Below are 24,109 nucleotides of genomic sequence, written 5' to 3'. Positions count from 1 at the left end.
ATTAGAAGATTCTGGATAAAGGTTTGTTTGGTAAATAGAAACTTGGCCTTTGAAGCTGATAAAGACACCACGAACCCCAAATAGAAAATGTCCTGCTTGCTTTCATTAATATATCTCAGAACCCCTTATCTATATGATTATTGTAGTGATTTCCTCTGGTATTGCTGAAAAGAATATTCTTAGAACAGCAGAATAACATATTCTATGAGTTTTTACCATTATCCTACTAAAAACCATAGCAGTCAGCAACTGACTATAACAGTGGGGGAAAACAACAAAATGCCAACAACTGAAAACAGTATTTCTTTAGAAATCACAAAAACAATGAAGCTACAACTCTTCCCAAATATCTTTCTTGCAAATTCTAAGCAATCTGCAAGAAGGGATTTTTAGAAAGGGAAACAAAGTGACATCCTCTTTGATAATGGCATTTCAGTAGATGCCAGAACAAAGGTGTATTTCTGCTTGGAGATGCCTGAGCACAAACCCATCACCTTCCCTTGGACCTGACTGATAGGAAGAACACCTACAAATCCCATACATCTCATGATAAAAAATAAACACAGAGAACACAAATCACTACCTGAAACTATGCTGTAAAAGCTTGTATGCTTCAGGTTAAAAGGTAATAGAAAGGAGTAGATGTTGGGCTGTGCATGCCTCACTAAAAATTATAGTAGCCATACACAAGGAGGACAACAGTTTGGCTGAGTTTGCTGATCTGCATGCCTTGGGCTTTCCCAGGTTATACCAAATCTGGCAACACAAGTGCTTGGGAATTCAGGATTCATATATGCCCTATGCCACCCCACTGTACTATTTCCTGCTCTTCTGTTGCATTTCCTAAACTTCTCTGTAACATCAGCATCACCTGTCTCAGTTTTTTGATAACTCCTCAAGGCAAAGCCTTTATATCCTCATGTACCCCTCCTGTACTCCCCATACTCTTTGATGTGACTGCCAGCCAAAGACAGCCCACATCACAACTTAGGGCAGCACATGTGAGCTGGCTGCCCAGCAGAATGTAAGCAGAGCTACTGCTGATTTCTTTCCATCATGAAGGCATGGCACTAATTAGCAGAAATCAGACTCTATTCCACATTTCTAACTGGCAGGTCTGATTTGGTAAAGAAGCCATTCAAGAACTAGAAAAACTAGCAATACATTAGTCTTATTATTAGGAGATATTAGGAGATAAAGTCTATGAAGCCCCTGTACCTTAGGTAAGCATGTGGCTGTCACTTTTGAAGCCCTTTGTTTTGGGAATTCTGAGACTGAGTTCAGGGCTCCTTCCCACCCAGCTCTAGATCAAGCAGCAAATTTAACTCTCTATTGCATAAGGTTCAAAGAAAATGTTTACAAGACACTGCAGTGAGCTGAGACAGAGAGGATTAAATGCTAAATCTGCTCTGGGACATGGCATTCATGTTGGACTGATAGTCTGAATTCAGCCTCAAAGGGGGCCACAAATTTCATGGTTTTGAGGCAGATAAAACTTGGACTGTTTCTAGGATTGGGCCTATCCCATCTGTCTGTTGTTATGTGGTGTCACTGCCAGGGAAGCACTGGGATCTTGGGATGAAGGACTAAGACAGCCTGGAAGGGTTCATCTAGTTTGCCCATGAAAAAGACCACAATCATAGTTCCTTCTACCATGTGCCAAAGAATACCAAAAACTTACCACAGGTCCAACCTTTGTGAAAATTATTTTGTGAGACAACTAGCTGGGCTTCAGGCTTGGCTGCAGAGGTGCTCTAGCAGAGTAAATTGCATTTTAAAATAAGATATTAAAATAACAAATACTAATGCAGAAGAACTACTACACTATGTTGGCATTTAAAATATTCCTAATTAACTTCTTTTCCTTAATTGATTTTTATTCAGGCAGCTAATGAAAATTAAATATTGATCAGGAATTTTAGAGGGCTAGCTATTTTTAATGAACAAGATTTTCAAAGGTATACCCCTTTCTCCAGTTGTGCTCAGTCTCTGAAGTGGCAAAACCTCAACAACTTGGAAATTGGGGCAGAAGTGGAGACAAGGCTTGGGCTTAAAGAATTTTTAAAATTTCTTATGTAATAAATTAAATTCAGTACTGATGGTAGCTATAATGCAGGATACATGAGCAGGAAAACTGTGCAGAGTGATTCTGTCACCCATCGTAATTTTGTTTTCTTGAAACAGTTAAAGTGTTTTGTTTCCTGAAGGAAAAAGTGCTAAATCTAGCGCCGAGTTTATGGTTTCGTCAGTAGCACTCGGGTTTACAACAACTCCCAGTAATATTCTAACTGCAGTTTCCTTTTATCTGCTGTTATAATATGGCAGGGCCTGACACCTTTTTAGACATGAAAAGACTATCTTGTCTCAAGTAACAGCTGCCATTAGTCTCTTTCACCACTCCATTTCCAAACATCTCCCTCGACACAAGAGCACAGAGCCAAGACTGTGAAGATTCTAAAATTAAATAAATCTCCTCAGATTAGGCAATGTCTTTTGGTTAACTAGCAAAAGATTTATCGTGTTCATCAAATTTTGTGTTTGTTAGGCAGGTTCACATCTAGAAAAGCATTTCAATAATCTGTACCAATGGAAAAATGACAATGGGACACAGAGACATTGAAAGGTGATCTTTTAAAGTTTTTTTCTAGCTCTCTATTTATATATTCCATGTAAACAGCATTTATTTTCCTTTCTTGTTAATTGTGGACATGAAATAGTGAGTTACAATGCTAAGGAATGCCAAATAAATGTTTCAATTTGTCAAGCTATGATGAACAAATGAGCTGCATTTAATGTTTAATACTGTTTATAAGTGGAAATAATATTTACACTGTTAAGACAGAACCTATGGCTTTGCTCTGTATCTCTGTGAGCATCATCCAAGCTAGAGGGATGCCAGCAAGAGTGATAGATCAGGTAAAGTACTCAGGCTAGGACAGCGGTCGTGCAGAAAACTTTTCAGGAAAGACTTTAAGGATAAGCCCCTTACCCACCTCCACAGTAGCTACATTTTTATTACTTTGTATAAGTAGACCCTATTGGACAGATCAGAACAGATGATAAATGAAAATCTAGTCAGGTTCATGAGGTTTATGTATCAGTTGGTTTATTCTGACAGGCAGTTTAACAAACATTCCCTGCAGAAGAAAGTTACGTTACATCCCCTCAATTTATTTAAACATCATTCTCACAACTCTGAGAATTTGCAAAGCAGTCAGCACAGTAAAAAGCTCCAAAGAAAAATCATCCCTAATCTTTAGATTGAGTAAATTACATAAAGATGAGAAACAAAAAAAAAAACTTAAAACTAATTACCCTTCTGTAATGAATCACAAGTTTAATTCAAGCAACACTCACCCCCAATGATAAATGTTTTTATTTACTGCAATAAGCAGCTACAGCCTAAATAGAGGGAGCATTCTACATAGTTGGGTTTTTTTTCTCCACATCTATTGCTGCTTCTAAAGTAGTGGCAGAAAATTGGCACAAAATTTGGATGCACATATGAACAAATTGAAATTTTTCTGCTTTTCATGCTTGAACTGTACTTGTGAAACCCAATTAAATAGCAGGAAAAAACACCAACACAATATTTTTTCCTCTGCAGTTCTTAATATCTTATATCTCATTTCTGACTTCCATCATCCACAAAATATGAACTTGTCACAATTCTGACACAGTATTTTCATCTCCTCATCCATTAAAGCAGTCATCTCAAGAAGATTTAGAAAACAAAGAAAATTCCCTCCAAAAACCACTCTGGCCCCCCAGTTCTAAAGAAAGCTCTAAACCACAAAAATCCACACACTGTGGGTGAAATGGAATGATCCTCCCAACAACAGAGCACATTCCCATACCCTGGGAGGGAACAAAAGTGAGTGTATTCACATGATGTTGGCGTTTTTATTAAGGAAGATTTAAACCCTTGATTTCAACTTCCAGTATTCAAAATCATCAGCAAGATAAAAACAGAAAGAACATATGTAACCAAGAACAATGTTTTTCCACAAAAAAACCCACTCAGATCTCTCCATTACTGATCACTGTAAAAGGAATGGTTCTCTGCCCATGACATGGGGTTGGAACCAGATGATTTTAAGGTCCCCTCCAACCCAAACCATTCTGTCATGCTATGAATCTCTCCCTTTAAAATTCCCAGGTGACTCATTCTCCTTCACACTATTCTTCCAGCTACCCTCTCACATCCACTGGGCGCATAAGAGCCTCCAGAAGACAAAGACCATCTTCAAAACTGAAAAAAGTTTCCAATATTTCTGATTTTTTTCTCATTTCCAGAATGCATTTCTCATTTGCAAAATCAATTATAAATACAAATTTTCCATTTTCCCATAGAATAAACTAAGAAACTACCATTTTGGCCAATTACAGACTGTATTAGCTATAGGCTACCTATATCTTCCCTAAACACATCTGGAATTCAGCTTCCAAACTTGGTCCTTGACCATTATGAAGAACTGACATTTTCACTAAGGCACAGATATTCTAAATTTCTCTTGTTAAAAATATATCTTGGCAAGAGTTGTCTTCTTTCTGGCTGGTGCACAGAAAAAGTTGCAAACATCTAAATACATGCAAGGAGGCATTCCTGCAACAGGCAACTGTTGAAGACAATTTTCTTTTGTTATATGAACAGATTGCTCCTATAATAAAGAGGTAGGAAGAGCGTCTTCACATTTATAATTGTACTCAAGTTTCTCCTTTTTAAAAAACCCCAAACATGGTATTATTCAAAAAACTTGCAATAGATTTTCTGCAACTTAGTTTTCACTCTATTATGAATTGAAGTGAATGTTAGATGGGATTTCAACCTTCTTTATGAAAAAAATGCCCTAATTAAATTTAAATTTAATTATATTTAATAAAAACAGTCATCAAATTTCCTTAAATATTAGATATGACAGCTACAACACCAGAGTATCCTTACATGGCTTATTCCATTCTTTGGAAGAGACACATCCCTGAAGAACAGCTTATTATGGGGCATGACAGATATAAATTTAGCTACCCTGCAAGGTACATCTGCTGTGTGTCCCTATCTGGTCCTTCAGAGATGGTCAACACAACCAGAAACACAGGATTTCAAAACCCATTTCAAAACTTGCAAAATTAAATTAGTGGAGGAGAATGGAGAATTTCAATTTAAAAATGCTGCATCACTTTGTCTTATTAGGAGAATCCAACAGCACTGCAGGCACTGTTCTATTAAGTGTTTGTATAAGCAAGACTAATAGCTATACACAAAATCTGCACAATTGGTTGGGAAAATAAAAAAACCTTAAATAAATCTCCCTCATCCTTGTATACTGTATCCTGATGCTTATGTAAGAAGTTTAGAATATAAACACATCCAGAAGGACTGGTACTTGCCTACAATCAACTGGTACTTTTGTTAACATTTTAGTTTCAAACTTCAGCTCCAGTGACAGCACCTCCTAGTCATTAAAACTGTCCACATAAAATTGATACATACTGCAGAAACTTTGAGAAAGAACTCAAGAGCTGACAGTTAACTGATAGTTAACTGATAATTCATAATTGCTATCATAATTTATTTTATGGAGAATCTAATTGATTTTGATTCTTCCTTTCAGTCTTTCAGACAGGGGAAGGGGACTGTCTGCCCACGCATAAGTGAGAACAGCACTTTTGTCTTGCTGTGTAGGAGAACCCAATATTTCAATTGATTGCTCTGGACTTTGGGAACAATTAATTTCCTCTGTAGAGGATGGTTTTAGAGATACCTGCACTGAGAAACTATTAACAGCTTCCTTTAAATTGGTCGTTTTCTTCTTCCCTTTAATTGTAAGGGCTGAGTCACCATTTGTCCTTTTGCTAGTAACAACGCTGCTCTTTTTCTTTGTAAAATATTTTTTAAACTGGCCAGGGTTCAGTTGCCTTTTCTGCTGCTCATAAACCAGGATTTTATCCATGTGCCCATCATCACTGTCTTCACTAGAAGAGCATCTGTTCTGACAGACACTCTTTTTAAAAGAAGCTTTCCAAGTAGTTTCAATACAAGCTTCTTTAATGTGACAGCCAGTTGCATCTGCTGGCTTTTGAGATGCTGGAAGCATTTCACACCCAGGATGAAGTGTCTCTGTTGTTTGCCCACCGAAGGCTAGACATGCTGCACCACTTATATAGGGGTCTTTTTTCACCATGTCAGCTTTTTTGTATGCATCTTGATAGATACGTACACTGGATTCACTTGCAGAGTTTTCTGATAGAACATTTTTACTTTCCTGCACAAGGTTATTTAACTGACATGAGGAAGAGACATGATTTCTATCAGGATTCAATGTTTCTTTTGATTGTTTAAAACAATTCAAAGACTCCAGTTGCACTACATCTTCAGACAAAGGCTGTGATGGAATGGGAGCCTTCTTAAGTATTCGCTCGCTCAAAGACCACTCCTGAAGTTGTTCCATAGCATCATTTGAGAACAAATCATCTTCACTACCAGAATGCACATCAGTCTGTGTAACATCAGAATACTCTGAGCTGTTTCTTACTGTTTCATGACTTAGTGGATGTGAGTGTTTTATGCATGTGGTTAAGTCAGCTGCTGGATCACAGTCATCACCTCCACAGGCCGGTGAAGTGCTGAAGGAGGTTCCTTTCCCATCAGTACTGCTCAGTTGCAGACCAGCTGGTACAGAGGAAGAGGATGATATCCCTGAACACTTTGTGCACTGTGAGGGCGCAGATGAGGCAGCAAGAGCAGCTGCTGATGCTGACACATGAACAGTTGATGTGCAGGAAGCTGAAGGCAATGCTACATCTTTTGATCCAATACTTCTCTGCTGTGTCTGATCTGGAGCTTTTGTATCTGACATGGTCTGCTGCCCAGGAAGAATTCTGTATGTAGGCTTTAAATTCATTTGAGACAGAAGACTGGTAACTTCATCATAAGCATTTGGTAATACCTTTTCTTCTGGTCTGTCTTTCTTTTCTGAAAAGAAAAATAAAAAAAGTGCCCTTTGAATAGCATGTAAATCACAGCTCATATTTCTTAGTGCAAAAGTGTAGAATACTTGCATATCCCTGTGAGGCATCATGACTTAATCTTCTTTTGGCATGATATTGTTCAAGAATGGGAGAAGTTTTTTTTGCATTCTGGCAAGACACAAATCATAAGAAATAAGCTTGTTGACTTACTTTTCTGTTTCTTCTGAAGAACTTCTGCCTTTTCCACTTGATGAAGGGCAACAACATCAGGATAAGCAGCCTGAAACAAAGACTCTTCTTCTAGTGTGACTACAAACAACTTCACAGGCTCATCTTCTGGATCAACATAATGCTCTGAAAAAATAATCAATGTATTTTTAACATGAATATACACATGTAAGGAATGAAAAAACAAACAGCAAAGATTTGAGTACAATGTCGGTACATAAAAAGTCAATAGTATGATATTTGAGATTTATCTACAACTAAAGTCTTTTTCTTCCTGCCAGTCTTCTGGCATAAATGGACACACTACAGGGAGGAGTCTGGAAGCACTGAAAATTTTCTAGCTAGTAAATAGTGACAACTTCAGGTACATAGTAAAATAAGGTATGAAATACACAGTTCAGGTCTTACGAACATGTACCAGAAAAAGCAGCTGAAGACTGAGTCCCTTGCTTTTTAGATAATTTTTTTTTCTTTAAAGCATTGCTTCTTCTTTCAGGGTATGTGAAATTTGATGCACATTTCCTGTTATTTCCACAGAACAGTTTCCAGTCTCGCCCACATTCCATTGCCTCAGAGTGTTGCCAAACTCTCGTCCTCTTTAAATCTTGATCTTATCTTTTTCTATGAACTATTTTGTTCCATAATGTACATAGAAACCAGACCCACCTGGTTTTTGCCATTCAATTTCAAAACAAGGAATTCCATTTTTAACACGTGTCTTAACAATCCTGTAAGAAGAGAAAGTCCATTAAATTACTTAAATCTAAAAATATTTCAATATTCTAATTTGTAATGATTCAGAGAAAAAAGTCTTTTCGTAAAATTGAAATTACTATACCTTTTTAAAAAATACACTACTTTGTATACAGTAAAATCTGGAGTATAGGTTTGAGCACTGAAGCAATTTTATTTGCCACTCAGAAGAGTATTCACACAAAATAACAGACAAACATAATGCAGTCTCCTACAAACATTAGTTTGGTATCTTCAGCTGACCTCCCTGAAAGGCAGGTCCTGCTTGACCAACCTGATCTCCTTCTTCAATAGGGTGACCCACTCAAGGGGATGAGGGAAAGGCTGTGGATGTTGTGTGCCTAGACTTTAGTAAAACCTTTGATGCTATGTCCCACAGCTTTCTTCTGGGGAAACTGGCTGCTCATGGCTGGGATAGGTGCACTGGGTTAAAAATGGCTTGGATGGTCAAGCACAGAGCAGGGTGGTGAGTGGAGTTACATCCAGCTGGAGGCCAGGCACTGATGGGGCTCCCCAGGGCTCACTACTGGGGCCAGACCTGTTTAATGTCTTCATCAATGATCTGGATGAGGGGATCAAGGGCACTCTCAGCCAGTTCACAGATGACACCAAGCTGGGCAGGAGTGTTGTTCTGCTGGAGGGCAGGAAGCTCTGCAGAGGGATCTGGACAGGCTGGACTGATGCTGAGGCCAATGCTGTGAGGTTCAACAAGGCCAAGTGCTGCCCTTGGGTCACAACAACCCCTGCAGTGCTACAGGCTGGGGAACAGTGGCTGGAAAGTGGCCAAGAGCAAAAGGATCTGAAGGTGCTGGTCAACAGCAGCTGAACATAAGCTAGAATGTGCCCAGGTGGCCAAGAAGGCCAATGGGATCCTGGCTGTATCAGCAATAGAGTGGCCAGCACAGAGAAGTGATTGTCCACCTGCATTCAGCACTGGTGAGGCCACACCTTAAATCCTGTATCTATTTCAGGGGCCCTTACCACAAGGGGTGGTACTGGATGTGCTGGAGCATGTCCAGAGAAGGGCAGTGGAGCTGATGAAGGGTCTGGAGCACAAGTGTGAAAGGAGCAGCTGAGGAAGCTGGGGGTGTTTAGTGCAGGGAGGACCTCGTGGCTCTCTACAACTGCCTGAAAGGAGGTTGCAGACAGGTGGGGGTCAGTCTCTTCTCCCAAGTAACAAGTGATAAGAAAGGAAAGGAAATGGCCTCAAGATGTACCAGGAGAAGACTAGATGGGATATCAGAAAAAAAATTCTTCATGGAAAGGGTTGTCAAGCATTGGAACAATGCCCAGCAAAGTGGTTGAGCCACCAACCCTGGAGATATTTAACTTAAAAGATGTGTAGATGTGGAACTGAGGGACATGGTTTAGTGGTGGGCTTGTCAGTGTCAGGTTAATGGTTAGACTTCTCCAAACTAAATGATTCCATGATTTTAAGATAATAATGCCAGAGAAAACTGTTGCCCTGGACAATTTTCTGAATGACCAGACAGGATCATTTATATATTTTGTGTGAGAGCATGAGGAGGGATAGAACTTGAACTGAGCAGGGACAGTCAGTCACTATGAGATTTTTCTAAAAAGACTATCTACACTCCAGTTTAGTAGTTTCCTATGCATGAATAGTAGGATCATGCTGATCCTGCTGAACCACTACTCATTTTTAAACACTTGTTAACAAAGGAACCCTTTGAGAGCATACACCATCTGTCTTTTAAAATCTTGAAACACTAGAAAGTGTTATAAACAGAGAATTATAAACATTATAAATTATAAAGTGTTATAAACAGTGAATTCAATCATCAAGGTAAATGCTGGTAATTTATCTTGCCAATCTATTTAAAAAGCATTCTCCAACCAGTCTCCCCAGTCTTGTGAAAGATAACACTGAATAGATCAGCATCTCTGTCAGTACTAATTCAAGACTATGACACATCAACTCAGAAGTCATACTATCACACTGCTATTGACTGTCCTCCTGTGCCCCAAAATTCATGTCTAAAAACCTTGACAGAAAAATGACTAACCTTCTTCCAATAAAACAATTGGGGAGGGAGGGAGAATTTGGGTTTCATTTGGGAAACGAAATCATCAGATAAAGTTAAAATAAGTCACAATTCCCTTCACAAAGTGAAGTTCAGATCTGCCAACAGACACTGTAGATTCTAGAAGCCGACTTAAGTTTAAGAAAATATTAGATCATTAAAAAAATAAATTACATTGAGGGCTGACAAAATAAAAAAATACTAATTCTGGCTCAGCAAATTCCTAAGTAACAGAAATATGGATGGTGGGAAAATATTCTGGGAGAAAGTAATTACATGCTTATCTTGCTTTTTCTTCCCTGCATGTCCATTTTTAGTAACAGTATACTTGGCCATTTTTACATTCCTAAATGTAACAGTCCTGAATGAAAAGTAGTGTTGACACATAATACAATGAAAGCTGGTAGGTCTGATAAGCAGAGACTATGACTGAATTTGCAGATGCGCATTTCTAAACCTGAACTCTTATTTTGAGGCACAGAATTCAATTACATGTCTGCTAAGAACCTGAGCAGAGGACCTAGGCAGATCAAATGAAAAGGAACAAAAAGCAAGCATAGGAGAACACAAGCACTGCCAGTTAGAAAGAAACTGCTCAATGTATTACTTTGTAGAGCAGCAGTAGAATTGGTGCACTGATCTGAATTTTTACCTCTATTCAAAACAACTTGAAACAAAGATAGAAGAAAACCATATTTCCTTTTTTTTTTTCAGAAAAGCCGTGTGGTTTTTATCTGCCAGCAGAAGCAAACATATTAAGTTCAAGAAATCAAGCTACAATACCTTATTGCCTGCAGTTGTTTTGAGTCAATGTATCCAGATTTTCTCTGGATCATATCATAACGTGTCAAAAGTGCTAACAGCTTCTTACAAGCGTAATGTTTGGTCCATTCCATCTTCTCTGAAGCAAACAGCTGTTTGTATAAAAAAAAAATCCCAAACTTTAAAACATTCTTTATTCTGTCAGATAGTATGCTTAGATAGTTATGTAGTTGGGACACTGGGCTAAATACTTAAAATATCTAGGGTGCTTTTATACATTAGTGTAAGGCCCAACAACACCTTACCGCCAAGGGAAGGAACAGCCATCCCTACCAGGGCACATTCATCAACTGTCAGTGACAAGTCAAGGGAACAGTTGTGTGGTGGCAGCAGCAGGGATAAGACAGTTGTTAAACACCTTGTCAGACTGACATCAGCTCTACCAGGAGCTGTGAAAATTACAGATTTCCCATGTGGGACAATGATTTTCATTAAAGCCACTTTAACTGTGACCTACTCTACTACCCCTCATTCTTACACTGTCATCAAACCCAAAAAATATAACATTGTAAGAGATCTGATTTTTCCAAAGAAAATCAAGTAAAAAGCTTACCCAGAAAACAATGCTCATGTACATATATTAACACCCTCACCCCCTTTCTAGCAGTATTGGACGATGAAAAACAAAACAATGACAAGTGAGTTTTCTCTTTCTTCCAATTTTCTATCTTCCTATTTTCAGAAATTGATTTTTTCCAAAGTCATCAATATTAGGCTTTCAAAACAGTGAGGTATATTAAGATGTAGTAGCAAGATTCTTTAATTCTTATTTCAAGTAAAATTACCAATGAAGATCCAAATTATCACAGATGCCTTTCTTAGTAATAAGTAAAAGACTACAAAGCTGAATATTCACTATTTTGATATATACCTGAAAGGATAATAAATTTGGCCTTCGACATTCCTTTATGTTGATCAATTTATTCTTGTTCACAAGAAACTCTTGGATAACCTTGAGATAAAACATAAAAGAGTCAGTTTAAGAGAGAGCAAGAAGCTTAAATTTAAACTAATTGACTGAAACAATTGATATTAAGTAGGTTTGTTTGTTACCTCAGAGAACGGAAAGCCCTCACAACTCTTTGCTTTTCTGCAGGTAAAAACAAATGTGTTAGGAACTGAAGACAAATGGGAAAAAATGGAGAATCTACATGTTCACCCTGCATACAAATGCAGGGAAAAGCAGTTAAATTTTCAGGCCATTCCTACTTTCTGATACTGTCCTCCACTGCATTTGCTTGTTTCACTCGCTCCCACTGATGCCATGCACAAGGGCAGCCGTGTTTGGAGTCACTGGGTTTGCAGCATCTCACACTTTCACAGAGTTTACATCCATTGTGCTCATGTTCCTTGTAAGATCCTATAGCAATAGACACACAAAGTGAGGAGAAAAGGGGTTCCCAAAATCTCCAAACCTATAAGGGCAATATTACAAATACAAAGCTCAGAACACATACTAATGTGATGTGAATTGCAGCTGTAAGCAGATCTGAGTGCATAAGCTGCATTTATAGATCTATAGTAAAAAACTGAAAAAGACATGCAGGCTTCCATTTTTCTGAAGATTTTTCCCTCAACAGTTTCAGATCTTAAGCTGGGAATTTATTATCAAAAAACTACAAAAGTAATGTGGGATAACCTGGAAAACATAGCTGAATAATATATTTGAATCAGGCTTTTCATTCGCCAAATGATGGATCTGAATGAGTTCACTGATCAAAGATGATACCAAAATCAGGGTCCTTGGGATTAATTTCTTTTTGAGAAAACACTGCCACAAATCTCAGCAATGATGAGATTTGGTCCTCTTGATGCAAGACAAATTAAAGCAACTAAAGAAATAGTTGCTGGGCAATATAGAGTATAACATGCTGTCTTTACTGTTCATGTTAAAAAGGCAAATATCAAGGATCCCACAACAACATTGTGGTAACATTCCATCTGCTGTAAACTAGTTTCAGATTTGGAGAAAATTAGTCCCAAGCCTTAGAAGTGTTTATATAAGAGTATACATACACAGTATTGAAATGTGAAGATGGCAGCTGAAAAGCATTTTTACTGCTAGTAGAAAAAAAACTCATAACCCAATAAAACAAAACCCATCACCCCATAATAAAAAGTAAACAATTAAGCTAAAAGTACAGCTCAGTACTTTTCACACTGACCTGGATGATGGCACTCTGAACAGTGAATTACCCTTTTAACAACCAAAGGTGGATTATCATCATAGTGAAATTCTTCCTTCCACTGCTCAAACCTAAAAGGATGATGTTAAAAGGATCAAGAAATATTTTTAGCTTTCATATTTAAACCACTGAAAAATAATCTCTTTATACTTCTCAAGCATTTATCTAAGAAACAGTTTTTCAACGTATGAAACAGGGTTCTTTTACAGTACATCATGTTGGATTTCTAGCATAGACACACACATTATGATAACAAACATAGAAAGCATTCGGTATCTCAAATCCTAATCCACAACCCAATTAAAAATCTGTAATTCTCATCAGTCCCTACGACTTTCACTCCAATACATCAACTTATACCTGCTAGCTCAAGAACTAGGAGCCAGCTAATGTTTAAAACAATAAGAGACTTGCCTAGCAAAACACTCAATCCCTTTAGCAAGCACAGGGTAAGGAATGTGGTAATATCCTCCCTAACTAAAGTATTACAAATATTGTCTTGGAGCTGAAGTACATACTATTAAGTGTTTGAATAAAAAAGCACTTACGTAAATTGCCATTTTACCTTTGCAATAAGTTTTGACCTCGCAGAGTCTCAATTAACTTTAAAGCTTGTTCCTTCCCTACTCCTGGAACCCCCTATAGAGAAATATGAAATATTATTTAATTACAAACAAAATATTATTACAAAAAATATCTTTATTATATAGTGTAGAGAAATGACAAAAAGTGATTTCAGATGTTGAGAATAAATTGAGAAAAATATTTTTGACCAAGTTTAAGGGCAGATTACAGCTATACTGCCAGTGTAACACGCAAGCGGTTCTTATGCTCAACAGCACCTCAGATAAAACAAGGCAAAGAAAGAAGTAGAAAGCAATAATAAACTAAAAGAAGCTGGATTCAGAACAGAGAAGTGAAACACTGGCACAGGTTGCCCAGAAATACTTAAGGTCAGGTGGGAATGGGGCTCTGAGTGACCTGGTTTAATTGAAGATGTCCCTCACTGCAGGGGGGTTGGACTAAGTGAACTTCAGAGGTCCCTTCTGACCCAAACTATTGTATCAGTCTATGATTTATAACATACATACTGCTTTCCAGTTCTTTCCATCTTCACCCTATTTTGCCAAGAATCAAAGATTGTATTGAGTGTACTTTCTACAACATCATTACAAATAAATCTGTATTTATTCAGCTATAATGGCACAACTGAATACATACAACCATATAAAATAATACATTTCAAACCAAGTCCTCATTGGACTACAGTCAGACATTGAAGTAAAGTCAGATATTCAGCTTCTCCAAGGAAAGCATTATTTCTATGTATTTTCAACAAAATAAGTGCAATTATAGTGTGGTATTCTCATTTATCTGTTCTGCCAATCTCCATTCCCAATGCACTACCAAAATTCAGCTTTCATTACAAGTTTCTGTCTTTATCTACTTTGCTGAGCTGCAGTAATTCAAAGGACCTATCTGACATCACACAATTGTGACATTTTAGGACTATGTAAGAACCTGGCATGCTAGGAGCTGCTTTGGTACCATAACCACTGATTATCCACTGGTTTTTTTACTCCCTCACTTGACACAGTAGTAACAAGCTATTTAAAGATTTCTAGAACAGAAAAAAAATTTTAAAAACTCAAAACAAAAATAATGAAAGGTTTGTTTTTTCCAGAAGTATCAATTGTTTAAAGGACAGTTTTATCAAATTGCAACACAATTATTTAAGAATAACTAGATATCCATGGCAAGCCTGAATAGCAGCAACCATTGCCTGAAGTCACTACTGATGAACTGTATGGAAATCATCCCACTTCTTTTCCCTTTCAAATAGCCATTACAACAGCTTCTGTTCAAAGTCTCGAAAAAGAATCCAAGAGTTTACAGGAAAGAAAGAAAACGTGAAGTAGTAATGAGTGAGATTCCTCTCAATTAATTAGGTAAACTTCCAAATAGATCACTTCTACTTCTTTGTAAATTATATGTTTACAAACAAAGGAACAGGAATGCATCCAAACTGCATCCAGAACTGCCTTTACTAATAATTACAGCTCAAAACCATCACTACTCAGTCTTCCAAAGAGCACAGACAAAGCCATTTTTTCTCATTTTCCACAGCCCCTCTGCTAGGAACACATTTGTATGTGACTTTTTCAAAGTATCCTCATAAACAGTGGAGTTCTCACACCTTGGCTCAATATAATCAGCATCAAAACTTTTGCCTTCACCTCCATTATAGAGAAGGTTTGGAACAACACAAAACAGTCTTAGAAAGACTGATGTTCATGAACCATTTTGCATATCTTCAGCCTTTTACTAAAAGGCTAAAAATAGAATTTACAGTGACTTACTACACATCTTCTACTGGATCTCAGTAATCATGCACTGCATAAGCTTTCCAGCATGCACATCTCCCTTGTTAAAAGGGAGTTTTTCAAGACAATGTAAGCACCAAATAAAAAATAATTATATTGCTTACCTTTGGAAGATAATCACAGCCCAGAAGAACTGCTAGCCCAATCAAAGACTCTCTGTCACAACCAAGTTTCTCTTTAATAGAGGACATTGTGTAACTGTCCAGATGTGGATCCTGCAAGAGAAATTTATTCCATATTATTTCTGTTACATCAGGGAAAGAACTGCCCTGAGTTCAGTTGGGATTGCTTACTCACCCCTATTCACCCACACGTGCAGGAAAGGGGTCTACCCCATAAGAGGGGTCTAATAGAAAAAAAAAACCTGCCATTAAAATTTATAATGTAATGCATGGACACCACATGAACAAGCTCTGGAACTTCAAGTACGGGCATCAACTGTTGAAAGAAACTAAAATAAGCCAAGAGGTCCAGCACACAGCTGGATAACCACGTTACATGATAGATGAGCAAATGGCTCACAGGTCTGGCACAGTTACAGTGGATGGGGTTAAATCAAGCTGGTGACCTCTCACTCGAGGAGCTCCACAGGGCTCCTATTGTCAGCCCATTTCACAACATCTTCATTAACATCCTCAACTTGATACCAAAAGGGTTAATTCGATTTCAGGACTGGAAAGAATACTAAGTAAGTTTACCAACAACACTAAATTGGGAGGAGTTGTTGACTCCCTGAAGGGCAGAGAGAGAAACTAGAGAGATGTGCCTTCACCACCCATATGAAGTTTAACAAGGGGAAATGCTGGATTCTGCACCTGGGATGGGCTAACCCTGGCTGTGTGCACAGACTGGGAATGAGAGGCTGCAGAGCAGGGCTGCAGAAAGGGACCTGAGGGTTCTGGCTGATGGCAAGTTGAACATGAGCCAGCAGTGCCCTGGCAGCCAGGAGAGCCAACCCTGTCCTGGGGACATCAGGCACAGCATCACCAGCCAGGCAAGGGAGGGATTGTCCTGCTCTGCTCTGGGACAGCCTCACCTCCAGTGCTGGGGCAGTTTTGGATGCCACAATATTAAAAATACATTAAGCCATTAGAGATCATTCAAAGGAGGCAAAAAAAAGATGGTGAAGCGCCTTGAGGGGAAGCCGTGTGAGGAGTGGCTGAGGACACTTGGTCTGTTCAGCCTGGAGGAGACTGAGGTGAGACCTCACTGCAGCCTTCAATATCCTCACAAAGGGAAGGACAGGGGCAGACACTGATCTCTGATCTTTTCACTCTGGTGACCAGCGACAGGACTTGAGGAAGCAGCATGAAGCTGTATCAGGGGAGATTTGGGTTGAGTATCAGGAAAAATCTTTTTACCCAAAGGGTGATTGGGCACTGGAACAGGTTCCCCAGGGAAGTGGTCACAGCACCAAGATACACCTGACAGAGTTCAAAAAGTGTTTGAACAAGGTTCTCAGGCACATGGTGTGATACTTGGGGTGTCCTGTGCAGGACCAAGCATTGGACTCAATGATCCTGATGGGTCCCTTCCAGCTCAGTATATTCTTCGATTCTAGGTGTTTTTATTGTTTACTACCTGTAGAAAAAAGTGTGGCAAAACTAACATCATCAAATGCTAGTCATTGTGCAAGTCATTTCAGGAAGTGAAGCTTTTAAAATGCACGTCAACATTTCAACGTACTATTTAAGTAAAATAAAAGAAAAATAATAAAAGCGTTACCTAACATGTTAGGCATAAGCTAAAGGAATATTTGAAAGGTAAAGGGACTCAAATACAGAATGGAATCAAGATTAACATGAATTAAAACATAGGCCACTGCCTTTTTCCTCAGTCATGACAAAAATATCCCCCCACAAGCCAATAAACCAAAGCGATCCATTTTGCTAGAACAGATGCCCCTGACAGACACACACTCAAATTATTTTTTATGGTGACCAGTATATATATATAACTAAGTACACATGAAAGACTGAGCTTGCCTTCACTGTTGCTGATAAATGACAAGGAAGCTGAATGAAAGAACCAGGTCAAGGAAGAACTCAAGCATGGTGTCACCAAAGCAAATAACCTTCCATCAGCCCTAATTATTTTTTAGAGTTAATTATTTCTAGTGCACTTTTTTTGTTCTATTGATTTTATCATATCTCTGAAGTATTTTCTCTACAAGTCTTTCAGATGAACTTTATAAAGTAGCTTTCCTCTCACAGCCAATACAAGAATTACCAGTAAATCAAATAAAATGTTCCTGTCCTAAACAATACTATTTTGAACAAACTCAACTACTACAAGGTAAGTTTAATAACATTAAGTATTTTTTCCAAGTCCCTTCTTCCTACTTACATTTCTGTAAAGAGTCTATAGAAAAGGTGGAACAGGGTGAAGTACATTACCTTGGCATTCATGGCAAAGTTCCTATAAACTGTTTGAGCACCATATAAAAAAACATCTCCATCATTGGTAATGCAGCCATCAACAAGTCCTTTTGCATTTAGGTAGGCACACATTGCTTCTGCTTCTCCAGCTGCTTGAACCCAAGGAACACCTAAACATTCCAGCAGTTCAAGACACTAAAAGAACACAAAAGGAAAGAGGTTGAATGATGAGCTATTAAATTCACTTATTAGCATGCATTTTCTCAGACACAAGTGCATATAAAAACCGCTACTGTTGCGCCTATATAATACTACACCAATGAAAGCACTACTTTAGCAAAAAATAATTTCCTGTAACAGTGAAAAGCAAATATCCACAAAGAGCTAAGTATTAATTACAGGACTTGAACACAGCATGATTAACGGCCACTCCTTCACAAAAATCTTTACACTTTAAATAGATATTTAGGATGTTTTCAGAAGAGTAGTAACAAAGGAGTATTTATCTTTGAGAAGTAATGCTGTTTACTCAAGCAGTAATGCTGAGCCAGAACAGACATCTTCCAACAGGTGCCAAACTCCCCAAGAATATCAAGCAGAAAAGTACAATGCTGTCATCCTACCAAGACTGAGCCACTGTACAAGACACACCAATATATACTTACAAATTTCAGAAAAAATATTTTATTTTGGAATTTAAGAATAAAATATGAATTGGTATGTACAGTCTAGTTAAGCCCTGAGTGTCCAAAAATTCTACTTCATAAAATTTTGAATAGATAAAAATGGTTAATGGGGCAGGAGGATATGAAGAAGTATGGATACTAACACCATAAAAGAACAGCAAAGTTAAATTTTGCAATAAATCCTGAGTTACAGGTGTCAATCACAACAGCACAACATGCACAGAAACATCAATGAGAAGATTATTCTGACACTGTTTCTCTTCTGTAACACTTAACAGATGCTGTAAGGCCTGACTTCAAAGGTGAACATTACTTCAAATCTCAAAATATTGTTTACATTTGTTGTGTATAAATTCGTGAGAGACTGAAATGTTAGGGGTTAATGACTCAAACAATTGGCCATTTGAAAAAGCAGCAGGTGCTTTGCTGAGGCCAGGTTTGCACCCTCCAGCCAAACAGGAGGAGAGTTTTTGGGTGTGTGTGCTGGTGAAACCTCTCATGCAGTATGACACACGAGGTGCACACCCACCATGGGAGGATGCCCACAACAAACCAGCCTTTGTTTAGCAACAATCTGATTTTTGAGCTGGATGAGGCCAACAATAAACAGATCCTGTGAGGTGGGATAATGCTTTTTATCTTGCCAATTTCCTCCTTTACACAACTGGTTCAGGTGTAAAAGATGAACACACCAGTCACTCAGTGTCATCCCACCCTAATTCACCCTGAAAGAATCTATTAACAAGAACCTCAGTTACCTGGCCTTTGGGGGTGAGCTGTAGCAAAAGCTATCAATTACTTCACGTCCCTGTATTTAATTTGGTTAAGATTTCTTTCTATCACATTAAAAATACTTTAACACTCAAGTTACTCACCTCTTTTAACATGGCTTTAAATAAAGATCTCCCTGTCCTTACAGGTCCAGCTTTCTTCGAAGGCCCATAGCGCATCTCATTCCTCTTGCTCATGGTGTCTGCTTTCAACCTGGGGGCCTCTCCCTCCATGACAAACACAAGTTTAATTCCCATTGATGTAAAGAAAGAGAACCGGAAAAATAGGTTTCTGCAATAAAGCAGTGTTCCATAAGCTGTACTATTTGTGAAGACAGATTTATTCAGACATTTTCCTTATATCTCTTATATTTTCCTGAGCCTACCGCTGGAAAAATCCTAGCATTGTCTTTATCTCTAATGATTCTCTCGCCCCCAAGCTAAACAAACCTCTGATCTATAGTCCTGTCTTTGGCTGAAATTATTATATTATGAAATTGTAGCAGCTTAACAAAATTCCCAAGAAAATACCATGTAAGGACAAAAAAGATCTTTTTCGGGTATAAAGATGTAAGCAAACTTAAAAGGCTTAATGAAAATACATTCAATATCCAAAACCTGCCTTCAAACACATATTTACATTGATTCTTTTATATCAAATATTAACCCCAAATCTATCAATACAGGTACATCTGAAGTGACTGAATACTGCAGTATTGGAGAGACTTACGGATACCATTCCCATTCCTATTTATTTAATATGCAAACCAGCACCACTGAGGGGTGGAGTTTTACAAGGCTTCAGTAATAATTATTTGGACTACAACAGTAAAATTAACAGCCATCATATTAAACAGCATGTGCTTTTACTAGTAATTCCAGTATCAATCTTTCAAAAGGAGTACATCAAACATTTACATCTCTTTGACTGACATGGAGAGACCATTATGCTAGATTTAATTTCATACAGATACTACTGGCAAAGAACACTAAGCTGGTCTTTTGAGGTTAGTTCTATTTTCACAAATGATGTAAAAAGTCAATCCATACAAGAGGTTACTTGAAAACACAAATTCTCAAAATTAATTTTCAGTTGTCTGAAAACATTTTTTTGGTAAAAATCTGTTCAACCCTTTGTCTTGCTTTGGAGGTCTGGACTGATGCTTCCATTGCACTGCTCACAGGACATCCTCATCAGAGTGATGTAATGACTTTGGTCATGCTGCCAGTTTTATAGTTAATTATCCACTTGGATTTGTAAGCATAAAACATTTTAAGATATTATTCTCAGAAAGTGCTGAGATTTTCTATCATGCTGATATTTCATATCATGCTGAATTCAACAGAAGTCACAGGAGTGTATAACACCATCCAGTAACTCAGTGTTCTGCACTGATAACCAATAACAAGCACTGATGAAAATTTGTGTATGTTTTCATTTTTGTTAGCTCTGTTTGCAGAAAATACTGCTTTGAAATTATAGATGCTTAGACATGTTCATTCCTTGGGTAAGTCATTTAAATTAAAAATCTATCTATATTCTTCAAGTTTGTTCAAATGCCTGAGGAATGATTTAAACATATTTAATTCAACATGGGGGTCTTCTTAGAATTAACTTCAAACTCTTTACACATGTAGCATAAGTGATAACTGAATCAAAACACCAGTCATATGCATTTCAGATCTTACTCTTAGAAGTCTATTGAATAAGTAACATATCCAAATTATACAGCTCCAAGACTTTTGGCTCAAATAATTTATATGGATACCATACCTGAGATGTGGCTTGGTAACTACTCCAGCCATCTTTTTAACGGTCTGTGCTTCACAAACCCACAAACTTAAATCAACAGCAAGTGTTTTCCCTCTGAGACTACTCATGTTGACAGGTTGTCTCACAGGCTCGAGGATTTGCCACAGGTAAGCCACTCCCATTGTTTTAGCTTCCTTGTTGTCAGAAGGTAGATTTTAACTGTGAAGACCAAACAAAATAAAAGTTTCAGAATATGACATGAAGTATTACGACTGTGAGGTTCAGAAGATAAATATATTTGCCACTAGAAGTTCTACTTTTATGAGCCAAGAACATTTGCAACTAAGTCTTTTAAGTGTAGTGACTCCAGTTCACAGATGGGTTATTACCAAATACCTTATTTGAATTGAACAGTTGCATTACTAATAAGCTGAACACAAAAACAAACAGAGTTGAGGAAAAAATAAAAAAGCAATGGAAAAATATTCATTTCCAAGTCTCACATATGCCTTACATAAACACAATCCAAGTTTTATTCAAAAACAAACCATAGGATTCTTAAGAGAATTACTTCCTGGTTTGAGGTAGGATTCACATTAAAATTTTCTATTCAAACGGCAGTAGGTTAAAGCTATTTGAGGAATATTTACAATGACAACAGAATTCAAATTTTCCTTGCATTCCAAGATAATACAAGAAGGATCAATATCCAGAAATTCTGGCTTGGGAAATTCAAGTTGGAGCTCAGGAAAAGAACAAAGATGGTATTGCTGCAGTGGTTGCTCACAGGTTGCAGACATTCTTAACATCCAGCTGGCATACTGTCCTGCTTTAATCCAAGCCTCTCTGAGCAGGGAATCAGCAGTGATTGGCACTGAAATCTGGGAAGAGAACTCCAACATAGGATTAAGAAGGCATTGCTTTATTCTGGCCCTGAATGCCTGGGGAATAGCTCTGCCCAACACGCATATCTGGCTCAGGACCCTGCACCTCTGTCTTGGCCAGGGATATCCACATTTATCTGAAAATTGTTACATTTCTGAACAACTTGTTACTTAAGGCAGGCACAGAACCCAAACTTAATACTTCAGGCAATCACAGAGCCCTTACAGGGGATTTAGGCAACTTCTTGCTAAACTCTCAACACAACACTATGACTTCTGAATCTTCCTTCCAAACAAATGTTCCCCCGTTTTTGATACTGTGATGGCAGAAACACACCCGTGTGTATGTTTTGGTATTTTGTGACTAGCACTACCTATAATGCATACCAGTTCAAAACACACACCCACTAGGAGCTGCATTCCTTTGTCTTACGTAAATTTACTTACACAGTTCCACTCTCTATGGTATCCCATTACCACACTAATTTTCTTCTGTTTTCATTATTCTTCTGGTTTTCACATCTTGCCAGTTTTATACAAGGCCTCTAGCATATACTCTACTTTCCCCCCTCACAATACCAATTTATTCCTGCACTGTCTTATGGTACAAAGTTTGTCTCATGCTTATTTATTTCCTCTCTCCCAATAGTAGAATATAAAAATCAAATACAATCTGGAATGTTTTGTATTTCTTTCTGCTTTTGACACTACCGTATACTCAGATAAATTAAAATGCTCCTTTGAATAAACCAACTAGATGACCTACCAGTGCTGCTAAAGACACGTGAGGAGCTAAGCCACTGTGTGGTCTCTCATATTTAACACCACAGTCTGTCAGAACAGCAAGCCTGCCTTTGGAAGGTGCATTCTTTTATACCCTAATTTTGTTTTAAAGCAAGGCAGCTACTCAATTCCAGGCTGTTTTTAAACCAAGTTCTCATATTAAGGTTTATTTTCAACATAATTTAGGTGTCTAATCCATTTCTTTAACTACTACAATCACTCAATCTCATTTTAGTTGTATGTATACAGAGTATTGTTTTTGTTATATGTTACTTGTTATATGTCAAGCACATAAAATTAGTTGAAAATACAAATTAAGCATACAACTACATAGTACAATCTTGAAGTCCAGGATGATCAGTTTCGCTGATGCACAGGGGAAGTATCCAAACCTTCCCAAAAGACAAGCACACTAATTCAGCTTCAGTGAGAGAACACCTAACAAAGAAGGGAGATATTTTTTTGGTGTTATCATTTGGCTTCTAGTCTGCATCAATACAATTTCTTAAAAAACAACTGTGTTAGTCAGTTTCTAAATATCGTTATGAAGTGTCACATGGTATTTAATTAATAGGAAAGGCAAATACACTACAAACACCCCATATTTGGTTAGATTACAAATTTAAAAAAAGTATATAAATTGAGAACTAAACAAAAAAAAAGAGGCCGCCTTTTTCATTATAATAAAGCACAGCTATTTGAGGAATTCAGTTTTTCATATCCCATTGAATACATATCTAATGTGAGTTATGAAAGCCTGCAAGACCTACCAATCTTTGGGTTTTTTGAGTGTATTTCTTAAATATTTAAATTTGAATTTAGTGTACAAATAGCTCAACTATTCTGTCTACTCGGATTTTATTTAAGAGCTCCGTTCATCACAAGCCTCCAACCCTAGAGAGATAGCAGGTTCCAGAGAAACAAGACTGAACTTGATTTATTTTCATATACTTTGAGATCGCTGAAGATAATTAACAATAAACATAAACACACCCCTACAAAACCTTCTCAATGTCTCTTTAGGCCAGAATGCGCTAAACCTATAAAGCTTTTATGTGTCATATAGTGTTTTAAGACGACATTCTGCTCTACTAAGTCTCTTACACAGCCAGAAAAGCCAGTTACTTCAAAATAGCTACAGAAATCATTTAACGCTGAAATTCAATTTATACAGAGATACTTTCACACATTACCAAGGTAACTTGTAAAGGCAGCCAAGCATATGCTTTATGTCTCACCCAGAAGCCTTTAAAAAGGAGGAAAAACACGGCGGAGGAAAGACGAAAGCCCAGGCGTCTTTAACAACTCTCCCCCTCTCTCTGCGTTACCCCAGCAGAGCTTTGCCAATAAAGCTGCGCAGCCGAAGGACAGCAGTCTGCTCCAGCATTTGCAAATTCCTCTTTAAGCGCCTACGGGTCTTTGGCGCTGGACGAGCACAGCCCGAGCAGCCGCCGGCGAGCGAAGCGCC

The 24,109-nt window shown here is 37.9% G+C and overlaps 1 protein-coding gene across 3 annotated transcripts; it reads right to left on the bottom strand.

The window, feature by feature from the left end:
- Positions 1-3,080: 3,080 nt before the first annotated feature.
- GEN1 (GEN1 structure-specific endonuclease) lies at positions 3,081-24,103 on the bottom strand. 3 transcript variants are annotated; one of them, XM_014894954.2, is made up of 14 exons: positions 21,762-24,103; positions 20,996-21,193; positions 19,327-19,513; positions 17,784-17,960; positions 15,492-15,602; positions 13,569-13,642; positions 12,983-13,074; positions 12,027-12,177; positions 11,871-11,907; positions 11,689-11,769; positions 10,779-10,909; positions 7,864-7,925; positions 7,180-7,323; positions 3,081-6,973 (listed from the first exon to the last, which is right to left on the bottom strand). In XM_014894954.2, the coding sequence occupies exons 2-14, from the start codon at positions 21,154-21,156 to the stop codon at positions 5,586-5,588; spliced, it is 2,796 nt and encodes a 931-aa protein (XP_014750440.2). In that variant the 5' UTR covers positions 21,157-21,193; positions 21,762-24,103; the 3' UTR covers positions 3,081-5,585. The 3 variants fall into 3 exon arrangements, with proteins under 3 accessions (XP_014750440.2, XP_014750441.2, XP_088018571.1); XM_014894955.2 differs by having other exon boundaries at positions 23,880-24,103; XM_088162445.1 differs by lacking the exon at positions 21,762-24,103 and having other exon boundaries at positions 19,327-19,449; positions 20,996-21,134.
- Between the last annotated feature and the right edge of the window lie 6 nt (positions 24,104-24,109).

This window comes from Sturnus vulgaris, chromosome 3 (assembly GCF_052056855.1).
Source record: "Sturnus vulgaris isolate bStuVul1 chromosome 3, bStuVul1.hap1, whole genome shotgun sequence".
NCBI lineage: Eukaryota > Metazoa > Chordata > Aves > Passeriformes > Sturnidae > Sturnus > Sturnus vulgaris.
This window is presented reverse-complemented; position numbering and strand designations above follow the sequence as displayed.